General features: G+C 46.8%; 1 protein-coding gene across 3 annotated transcripts; it reads left to right on the top strand.

Annotated features, from left to right (window-relative positions):
- Positions 1–3,584: 3,584 nt before the first annotated feature.
- On the top strand, positions 3,585–10,514 carry TENT5A (terminal nucleotidyltransferase 5A). Of its 3 annotated transcripts, XM_058566719.1 has the most exons (4): positions 3,585–3,903; positions 4,087–4,639; positions 5,764–6,263; positions 7,699–10,514. In XM_058566719.1, exons 1-4 carry the CDS (start codon positions 3,884–3,886, stop codon positions 7,706–7,708), a joined length of 1,083 nt encoding a protein of 360 aa, XP_058422702.1. In that variant the 5' UTR covers positions 3,585–3,883; the 3' UTR covers positions 7,709–10,514. The 3 variants fall into 3 exon arrangements, with proteins under 3 accessions (XP_058422702.1, XP_058422700.1, XP_058422701.1); XM_058566717.1 differs by having other exon boundaries at positions 5,764–10,514; XM_058566718.1 differs by having other exon boundaries at positions 3,585–3,848; positions 5,764–10,514.
- The last annotated feature ends 626 nt before the right edge of the window (positions 10,515–11,140 follow it).

An 11,140-nucleotide genomic window follows, 5' to 3' on the forward strand; every position in this document is an offset into this window, starting at 1 on the left:
ATAAGTGTTTTTTCCTCAAAAATGTACGTAAAGCTTTCTTTTAAGAATTTCAGATAGAGACTCAAAGCATCATATTGCCATAGATATTTTTTTTCCTTTTAAAAGCGGAAATGTAGGGGCCGGCACAGTAGCGTAGCGGTTAAGTGCGAGCGCTCTGTTGATGGCAGCCTGGGTTCAGATCCCTGGCGCGCACCAACACTGCACTGCTTGTCAGGCCATGGTGTGGCGGCGTCCCGTACAAAGTGGAGGAAGATGGGCACAGATTTTAGCCCAGGGCCAGTCTTCTTCAGCAAAAAGAGGAGGATTGGCATGGATGTTAGCTCAGGGCTGATCTTCCTCACACACACACAAAAGCAGAAAAGTAAATTAATTACAAAATAAGTTCAAAAGCTAAAGCCTAAAAAAAAAATCAGGAACTCTGCACCTAAATTTAATTTAAAAGTAACTGTCTTCGCTGTGAATGTGTTTGGAAAACATAGACTTTCTCATTTGATAATTAATTTGGTTATCCAGAAAAAAAATAAATGCTTGCAATCGCAAAATTTGCAATTTCTTGTAAGGATGAACTTTTTTTCCCAGAATGTAAATATTATCTCAGTTTGAAGATAGGGAGAAGAGGGACAAAGAACAACAGATGTATCCAGTGGCCACTATGAATCAGGCACATATGAATCCAGTCAAAGCACCACCAAGATGCTGCCAAAAGTAAGATATCCCAGATGTCCTAGTGCAGGAGGTGGTAGGGTCTGGATTACGGAGATTTGGAAGGCTGCAGTGGGGAATGCTTTGTTCAAAGGTTAAGGAAGTATCAGCCACAAAGCTCTGGCAGCTTGGGAGAAAGGGTCTTGCCCCACTGCTGCTGGGATTCATTTTTTCCCCGCTCAGGGTCTGATGCATAGCAGGCCCTCCACCTCTGGCCTCATGCTCTACTTCTGTCTCTCTGCCACGCCCTCCATTTTTGGGAGAGGCCATGAGAGCAGCTGGGCAGTGAAGAGCAGCCTCAGCCTGGGAGAGGGTCCCCCCCTAGAGAACTGGGGGGCAGTGGCTGTTGTCAGTGTAGTGCAAAGTGTGGCTGGGCCCTCTTGTCAGGATCACATGGGCAACTTGCTAAAATGCGGATTCCTTTAGCCCGACAGAACAAAATCCTGGGCATGCATGAAGTGCATGGGCTCACCAGCTCTGAGACTCTAATGCTTTTTTTTTTTTCTTTTATTTTGAAGGAGGGTTAAAATAAAGTACAAAATAACAGCACTGGGGCTAAACCCTTGATTTTTTTAGTGCAATATACCTAATACATGATCTACCCCTCCGGCTTTGTTTTAAGAAGTGGCAAAACTCATATTGACCTTTGAAAGAAACATTTGTAACAGGCCCTCTCCTTTTCTTTCAAATAGTTTTGCTGTTTGTACTTGTCTTGCCTTCCAGTGGGAAGGGACTGGCAAGCTACAGATAACGCGGCTCCTGACAATGATGGCTACACAGCAGTTACAGTCAAACCGGTTGGGGTCAAGGCCTGACCCCACCACTTATTAGCTGTGAAACTTGGGTAAATCTCTTTATCTCTTGATGCCCTTTTCCACATCCCTATGGCACAGCATACCTGCTGCTTGAATTGCATATTAAATGAGGTTTTATGTATAAAGAGCTAAGCAATGTATCGCCCAGACGCGCTCAACAAGTTCCTGGAACGCCCACAAACCTTATCTAAACGTCCTACCGATCTCCTTTCTTACCATGGTGGTCTGTACATCCTTTCTCAAGCATTCTCTAATTCTCTTATACTCTTCGTTGATAATGGGTTCTCCTCCTTCCTCGACTATTGAAGGAAAGTCCACTTTTCAACGTCCAATCCAAATGACACTTCTCTTCTGGTCTTGTCTCCCAGTTCCTCCAATCCTAGTAAGCCCAGCACTCCTCTGTGTCAGACAGAACACACTTCTCTCCTAACACAGGTATAGTTGAACCATAATTATGTACTTGCCGGTCATGCCCACTAGACTGTGTAAAACGTAGTCATTCTTAAATCCTCGTCACTTACCTTGGAGCCCGGCACATAACAGGCGGTCAAACCATATATATATATATATATATATATATATATACACACACATACATACACACACACATGTATGCGATTTTCCTGAATGTGCAGACTAGATGGATTCATGGGAGGATGGCTAGACGGGGGGAGGACATGAGGGTGCTTTTGGGGAGGCGATGGGGCTATGAGAATTGCGTGGTTGTCCTAGCGTCCCTTCCCCGACCCCCCACCGTGCTAGGCGTGACGCTGAAGGATAATGGCTTCTAAGGTCCAGCCGGTTTCTCCGCTTTGGGACGCGGCTCCGCAGGGCACCGGCAGGGGGCGGCGTTGTCGCGCAGCTGGATGCTCCGCGGGTGACCGTCCCCCGCAGAGCGCTGGTGACTAGGCCGGGGCTCCCCAGCGCAGAGGGGGCGGCTGGGGTCGCGCGGGGCCATGAGAGGGAGTCCCCGGCGCACTCCCCCTCGCCCCCACCTCCGCCGCCCGCAGCCCCGACGGGAAGGAAAGTTCCTGAGGTGCTCGGGCAGAGGCAGCGAGCGGCCGGAAAGGACGCCCGAAGAAAGGGGGGCGCTTTCTAGCAAAGACGGGGGAGCGAGCGCCAGTGCGCTCCTTGCGCTCTGCCCAAGCGAGTGAAGCTGGCGGAGAAACTTCCATCCTTAAAACTCGTACTTTCATGTTTGGTGGAAAAATTTAAATAATTTCACGCTGACATGTGAACACTTGAGAAAGGCAAACCTTAGCGCAGAGTGACGGACCCGCTCGCCGCCTTGGGGCTCCGTGAGCGAACGCGCCGGGGCGTCCAAGCCGCCGGCGGCTCTAGGGCGACATCGCGGCCGCGCTCTCCGGCCCGCTCCGCCCTCGGCATCGGCCAGCCGCCCGCGGGCGTCCCGACTGGCCGCGGCGTCCGCTCGGGGACGCGCGCCGGCCCGCGCCGCGCTCCCGGCCGCCCGGAGCCGCTCGTGCGCAGGAGCCGGACGCCCGCCCGCGCCCCGCCCCCGCGGCTCCTCCGGCTCCCCGCGCTCCCCGAGGCTTCGAGAATCGAAACCCGGTTATCACGAGCCCTCCCCCTCAGGCGCGGAGACTGGTTTGCGTGAGGGAGTGAACTCAGATCACCCCGAGACCGGGCTTATGAATGAAGTAAGAGGCCCCCCGGACACACCGGGTAAAAGGGGGTCGTGAAGAACCGCCGAAGCCCCATCCTGAAGCTGTTAGGACGCGCTGGCTCCGGCGAGAATGTTATGTTTGGGAAGTTTCTGCAGTCGAGTGGTTTTAGTCGTGATCCGGTTCTCAGGGCCACTTATGCCTCTTCAGGCGTTCTAAGTTGGGGAAATAGAAAAGAGGCGGGGGCGGCGGGGGCCTGTACGCACTCGCGGCCCCCCCGCCGCGCTCTCCCGGGACCGCTCCCCCCGCAGCGCAGTCGGCCGGCCGGCGGCGGGGCGGGCGGGGGCGGCGCCCTATGCAGATGAGGAGGGTGTGGCGAGCGCGCGGCGGCGGGGCCCCGGAAGCGCAGAGAGGCCCGGTATAAAAAAAGTACTGAAGACCTTTCCCCGCACAACTGCTAAGGCTCCGGAGACGGGAGCGTGTGCGGCGGCGGCCGCGGCAGCAGGAGCCGCCACCTCCGGGACCACGGCAGCTGAGGCGGCAGCGGCGCGGTCGGGGGCGAGGGGCGGGAGCGGCCATCGCAGGCGGCGGGGGTCTGGGCAGGACTAAGTCGCTCGCCGCTGCCGGGAGCGCACTCGCAGCTCCTGGAAGTGTTGCCGCCTCGCGGGTCCTCGCTCGCTGCGCTCCTAGAAGGGGCGGCCGCCTCCAGGTGACACAGACGGGACTCTCGCTTGCGCTTTCCAGATGCATCAGAGATACTTTTGGTGCGGGGCTGCTCTGCGGGGCGCGGCGCGCGCGGCTGGGGACCGCGGGAGCCCGGGGAGGGAGAGTCTCGGAGGAAGCCCCAGGCAGGGGGCGAACCCGGGAGGGAGCGCGCTGTTTCCTCTGTGGGCCCCTGTCCGCCGCCGCGCGTCCTCACCGCGCTCCCTCCCCCTTTTTTCCTTTAGGACTGACCAGGGCCAAGTGGTGTTCGGCGGGCACTTCATGGCAGAGGGCGAAGGGTACTTTGCCATGGCCGAGGACGAGCTGGCCGGCAGCCCCTACATCCCCCTGGGCGGCGACTTCAGCGGCGGCGACTGCGGCGGCGGCTTCGGCGGGCCCTGCTTGGACTATTGCGAAAGCCCCACGGCGCACTGCAACGTGCTGAACTGGGAGCAAGTGCAGCGGCTGGACGGCATCCTGAGCGAGACCATCCCCATCCACGGGCGCGGCAACTTCCCCACGCTCGAGCTGCAGCCCAGCCTCATCGTGAAGGTGGTGCGGCGGCGCCTGGCGGAGAAGCGCATCGGCGTCCGCGACGTGCGCCTCAACGGCTCGGCCGCCAGCCACGTCCTGCACCAGGACAGCGGCCTGGGCTACAAGGACCTGGACCTCATCTTCTGCGCCGACCTGCGCGGGGAAGAGGAGTTTCAGACTGTGAAGGACGTGGTGCTGGACTGCCTGTTGGACTTCTTACCCGAGGGGGTGAACAAGGAGAAGATCACGCCGCTCACGCTCAAGGTAAAGCGCCCGAGGCGGGGAGACGGGCTTGGGTCGGCACCCGGGCCGGGCCGGGGTGCGGGGTGCGGAGGGCGGAGGGGCTGCCGTTTGACGCCACAGGTCGGCGGCCAGGACGGGTTTGGGCGCGCTAATTTGTTTTGCTTGGGTCTTTTTAAGGAGTAGACTACGGTGCGTCGACGGTGTTGAGTGTTTTAGTTTACTTGGTGCTTCAGCGCCACAGCTCTTCTCCAGCTTCCTCTTCTGCCGTCCCTTCGCTTCCTTCTCCTTATTTTTTAACCCTTGGCTTTTCTTGCTTTTGTCTTGCCCAGAGTAGATTCCGATACGTCGAAGAATGAAATGATGTAAATCATTTTTTTTGTTGAGTCTTTTTATGTTCTAGTGTTTGGGAAAGTAGCAGCCTTAAGCTGAACCTAGTCAATGGGTTAGTTATTGTATTGGAAAATGTGAGTAGATTTCCTAGCTGCATTCAGCTGACTCCGTGTGTTTAGGATAAGCACCAACCCGGTGCTTCTCCGGGTTGGTTCGTGTGTTAAGGATACAGTGGAGTCCTCCTCTTCCCTACTTTCGTTCAGTGCGCGTTTTATATAATTAGTTAAAATGGTCTGAGGAGTCAGCCTCCCAGAATGTCCTAATTTAGTTCATATTGGATTGTAACTGCAGAGTACCCCTGGTGGGACATACAAGATACTGACCACTCGGTTGCCTTAGGGGGAGGGTAGTTGGGTGACTAGCGACAAGTGTGAGAGGCAGACCAACTTTTCAGTGTATGCCCTTCTGTCTTTTGAATATTGTGTGGATATTGTGTGAATATTGTACCTATAAGACCGTTTTCAAAAAATAACATTTCAAAAGTCAGACATGACAGCCTGTTAGTACTGTGCTATGTCTGCCAAAAGCCTCGAACTATTATTTCTAGTCTCTTTCCCAGACGGTAAAACTACTCGTTAAATGTATTTTTTTTTTCTGTTTTCAGAAGACTGTTTAAGCCTGTAGGTAGTGTTTTGCTGAAACTTGACAAAATAAAAGAGAAGGAGCAAAATAATTCTCAGCTGTGAAGAGGATGTATTTATTTATTATTTTTTTCTAGGTTTGCTCATCTTCTTGTTTTATCTTTTAAATTGTAGGAAGCTTATGTGCAGAAAATGGTTAAAGTATGCAATGACTCTGACCGATGGAGTCTTATATCCCTGTCAAACAACAGTGGCAAAAATGTGGAACTGAAATTTGTGGATTCCCTCCGGAGGCAGTTTGAATTTAGTGTAGATTCTTTTCAAATCAAATTAGACTCTCTTCTCCTCTTTTACGAATGTTCAGAGAATCCAATGACTGAAACATTTCACCCCACAATAATTGGTGAAAGTGTCTACGGCGATTTCCACGAAGCTTTTGATCACCTTTGTAACAAGATCATTGCCACCAGGAACCCAGAAGAAATCAGAGGGGGAGGCCTGCTTAAGTACTGCAACCTCTTAGTGAGGGGCTTTAGGCCCGCCTCTGATGAGATCAAGACCCTTCAGAGGTATATGTGTTCCAGGTTTTTCATCGACTTCTCAGACATTGGAGAGCAGCAGAGAAAACTGGAGTCCTATTTGCAGAACCACTTCGTGGGATTGGAAGACCGCAAGTATGACTATCTCATGACCCTTCACGGAGTAGTGAATGAGAGTACCGTGTGCCTGATGGGACATGAAAGAAGACAGACTTTAAACCTTATCACAATGCTGGCTATCCGGGTTCTAGCTGACCAAAATGTCATCCCTAATGTGGCTAATGTCACTTGCTATTACCAGCCGGCCCCCTATGTAGCAGATGCCAACTTTAGCAATTACTACATTGCGCAGGTCCAGCCAGTATTCACGTGCCAGCAACAGACATACTCCACTTGGCTACCCTGCAATTAAGAATCATTTAAAAATGTCCTGTGGGGAAGCCATTTCAGACAAGATAGGGGGAAAAAAAAAAAGAAAAGAAAAAAAGGCTGAGTGACCCAGCCCTGATTAGGGATATTTTTTTGTGCAATGATGATCTGCTCCTGGTTTTAAGCTTGGCAAAGCTTGTGGATCTTTTCATAGGTATGGGAGCATGATCTCGAAATGATCATCCCCCCAACAGCTCTCCCACCTGAACCTCCTACTCAGTTGGATTTTGCCCTAAAACAAAAGAGACCTGTCATTGAAAGCAGCCAGGTTCTCCTAAAATAAGGGAAAAAATGCTTGATGACAACATGGGTTTGCAGTACCTGCTCCCATAGCTTTGCCATAGGAAAAAAAAACTGGAGTGTTTCTTATAAGATGGAATTCACAAAAGGGAAAATACAGAGGGGGGAACAAAAGGTCTCACCCCAACTTAATTATCAGTTCAGGAGATCAGATAGTAACAATAATACAGAAAGAAGGGGAACTCCGACATTAGGATTACTATCTGAGGCTCATAGCAAGTGCTTTCTGTGAACTCTTCTGTTGTGCTAACAGAAATGGCTTGCTCCGAACGAACAGTAGTAGGTTGGTGCAGTTCTCATAACAAACAGCAGAACTTATGATGACACAATCCATTATTTCCAGCTGCGTGCATAGCTCGCATTTTTAAAATGTGAAAATGCAAGCAAAAACAGCTGTAGCAAAGAGAATATGCTCAAGGACCAAAGATTTAACAGATAAAAATACTCAAGTAGAAGAGATACAGTAGAATATGTAAAGAGTTACTATATTTGTTACACACCAATATACATCAAAGTGCCTGTTGCCTTCTGAAAATTTGAAGTGGAAAAATTTTATGGTTTAATGGCTATTTTATTTTATCAGGGACTCAAAAAGAAAATAAAACAACACATAAGCTTGTGAATGGTGGAGGAAATGCCCTATTTTTTCTTGGCAAATACTTGTATAAAGTTAGTGTTGGTGTGATATTATCATAGGTACATGTGTATGTGTGTGTATATTATGTGTATATATATACATATTTGTGATATGTATATGTACACACAGTACATTGACTTTGGTCTAGAATAATGTAGCAAATAGGAAATGTTTAAATACTGTGTGCTTTTATGTTTCCAACAGGATGACATGAGACGTGGGCATATTGCCGTGATGAATTAAAACCCACATCTAAAAAAATTAAAGCAAATGAAGGAGGAAAACAAGTAATATATTTGATAGGAAGAACAGAGATTATACATTTTTAGTGAGTTTTTTTTCCCTTTTTTGTGAGCCATAGAATTCCACAAATGGGAGAATATTTGTTTGGCAGAGCACTCTTTTTTTGTACTAAACTGCCATTTTTACAATTTGAACCCTTTAATTTTTTGTAATATTTGCATGCCTCCGTGATGTATAATCCAGTGGCTCATGGATGAATGATAGTCTGTTTAAATCCCTGACTGCTAAAAAGAATTTCTCGTGATCTGAACACTACTTATTAATATTTAAATAAATTTTTTATTGAATGCATTCTGCATTCCAGGACCACTAGAATTTAGTAAATGTGAAATGACCCTTTTTAAAGAGTATTTGCACAATTGCTTAAAATTTATATATGAGATATATATTATATATAAAATTTTATAAATTCATGCCAATATGAAACATCTTTGATCTGGTTGTCACACTGCATTTAAATATTTAGTACTGTACTTTAAATTCAGTCACTTTGCATTGAATCAAATCCAACTTTATTTTCTCTTTCCCAAGAGACCAGTTATATATACCTTTGTGAAATGAACTAGCATTACTCTTTCAGTTCAATGACAGCTAATCCTAAAACCATCCCTTCTCCCAGCCCTTAATTCCTTTGGACACTGGTCTCTGAAAATGCATTTGTTGAAAACAAAATTAATACTTAAAAACCTTCCCTTTGTATTGTGAAACAGCCACACAATCCCTCCCAACTCTAGTGGATGACTACTTACTATGATAATTCCTCAGAAGAACCAACCAGATTTTTGTCATCAGTTAGAGGGATTGGGGAGAAAATAGCATCATCCTATTGGCAGTGTAATTTGTTTGTTTCTTATCTGAGCATCACTCAGATGCTCAGTGCTAGGTTAATCCATCTGAACTACCTTTTGCACATCTTTCTTTGAAGCCTTAACAGGAACTTGATGGGTTTGCTGTAGCAGCTTCCCTGTGAATTCTGTCTGAGCTGTAACAGCTACTGCACTGCCATTCACTGATTCCTAGGGAACTCTTTCTTCTCCCATGTTGGCTCAGTCTCCCTCACTCCAGCCCTGGGTTTGAAAAATTAGTTGTGAATTCCCAGGAAATATTATTCCATTTGCAGATTAAGCCAGATACTTAACTGTCAGAAACCAGAGCTCTGCCTACTTACCTGTTTGGAAGTTTTCGAAAAGAAAACACATGGGAACACGGGAGCAGCTGGTGATCTGCCACCTTCCTTCTCATCCTAGCTCTTGATGAATGAGTTGTCCACTATTTTAAAAAGAATCTGGAGGTCTCTGGCTCTGCCATAGCAACAGCCTGCTGTCAGTTTATGACACAGATTTTTGTTTGGAGGCGCCTTATTTGAAAATGTACTTTTCATTTATTTTCTCAAATATTTATGTCCTTTTCTTGCTTACTCCAGGCTTGGTAGCATAGTTGAAAGTGCCAGCACCTGGCATTCAGATAGAACAGGCTCTACTCAAGACAAGCTTCAGCATTTACTTTAAGACCTATATAATTTATTTCTCTTTTGTATGTACTATAGTCTTGTGCATATATAGTTGAACAAACAGTGGAATATATGTCTCTCTTTGTGGATGTGTGGCCTAAAAATTTGAATGTCTGATGAGAGCGAGCCGTGTGTATAGGTCAGAGAAAAGAACAGCTCTCAACTCCTGATTAGTGCCTGTGATTTCCTTTCTTTTGTGTTTATCTGGCCTAGTATGCTGTTACTTTAAAACAGGAAGAAGTTTTATCTTCTGGAGGCTCTTCTCACCTGTCCAGTCGGGCATGTCAGAGAACAATTAACCTGTGACAATGCCCTTCTAAAAAGTTTACTTCATATACAGTAAATCTAGTTGCCTCAAGAAGTCCTACATCAAGATGGACTTTTCCCTTCCAGAAATGGGATCAAGTATCTGCTCACTTTGGTATTGGGTGGACTATTTTAACGCGGCTCCAAAAAATGCAAGGATGGAAGAATATCTATAAGCCAAGCCTAGGAGGAAATGCAAAGAAAGTAAACATACCGTTTTTGCCACCCTTTTCTGTTTGCTCATTGTTGGTTGCTTTACTGTGCATAAAGTTGTTTTCAATGCAATGCTTGTCAAATAAATATTGTTAACTATTTTGTAAATGTAATGTATTATGTTGAAAGCTATGAGCAGTTCAAAAATAAGCTTTTTTGTTGTTTGAAGACAGTGTGTTAGATGAAACCAAAAAGCCAAAAAAAAAAGTAATTTCATATATAGCACCTATTTGAATATAATCTTTCTCTAAGATTTCTTATAGCGTAGCCTTTTCAGTGCTGAGAAAGAATCTCTGTAATATTTTCTTGTAATAATGGCTTGCTATACAAAGTATATGGTAAAAGTACAAAGTTGGAAGGTGTCAAGGTAGCTTGGCAAGACTTGCTGCAAAGCCTTGCAGAATGGAGGAGGCTCTGGCCGCTGGCTGTCTCTCTCCCCAACCTCTCTCCAACCGTTGCCTGCTCTGAGATGTCCTATTGCAGCAAGCCGTACCTTGGGTCACTCTTTTGGAATATTTTGACTTTAGACTGTGTCACAGGCAGAAAAGGAGTTGATGGAGAATGGACTCTTAAAAACTGACGTGTTTGAATCAGTGCTAGAGGGAACAGATGGTGAATTTTGTTTACAGCATCCAATATTTGGATTTTTTTTTTTTTTGTAAATAAAAAGAAGTTATTTTTTTCTATTGATTTGTGTCTGTTGTGTTCAGTGTCTGCAGTGGCTAAAGACTGTGTCCTCTGAATCCCAACCCATGGCCATGAGAAAAGACAAGGCAGTATTTGGAGTAGACTAGTGTTCAATAACTTTCTGATTGGAGAACAATAAAACATCTAGCTTTCAGCCAGCCCATATCTGGCTCAGTTAGCTTCAAAAGAATCTAGCTAATGAGTGCCAAAACTTTTTATCTGGGTATTCACTTAGCAGTGTTAAGTGACCCAAAAGTCAGAGCTGTTTTCCAGTATCGGTAGAAACTCATGGCTCTGTACTACAGGGCTGTAGTACCCTGAGTGGGCCTGGGTTTTCATGAGTAGTCCAGGTGCTGTGATTCAGTCATCAGTGGTTAATATATATTATGTGTTTGGGACTCTCTAGTATTATTCAGAGCATTTACACTGGGAGTAAGTATTGAAATCCAGTAATTGGAAGGGGAAGTGGAAGGAAGAACAATCATAGGATCTAATGTGTTGTACTTTGTGTGCATGCATGTGCTGGGTGCAAAGAAATCACCCTTTTGGCTAGCAATTAATCTCTCCTTTTCACATCTCCAGGGGGCATAGATTTATTTTTTAATTACATTTTTTCTTTGTGTAATT

The sequence above is a fragment of the Diceros bicornis genome, chromosome 23 (assembly GCF_020826845.1).
Source record: "Diceros bicornis minor isolate mBicDic1 chromosome 23, mDicBic1.mat.cur, whole genome shotgun sequence".
Classification (NCBI taxonomy): domain Eukaryota; kingdom Metazoa; phylum Chordata; class Mammalia; order Perissodactyla; family Rhinocerotidae; genus Diceros; species Diceros bicornis.

Coding starts and splice junctions, on each gene's coding strand:
- TENT5A (XM_058566717.1), top strand. CDS start 3,884: ATGCATCAGAGATACTTTTG. Junction 3,904..4,086: donor ATGCATCAGAGATACTTTTG/GTGCGGGGCTGC, acceptor TTTTTCCTTTAG/GACTGACCAGGGCCAAGTGG. Junction 4,640..5,763: donor TCACGCCGCTCACGCTCAAG/GTAAAGCGCCCG, acceptor TTTAAATTGTAG/GAAGCTTATGTGCAGAAAAT.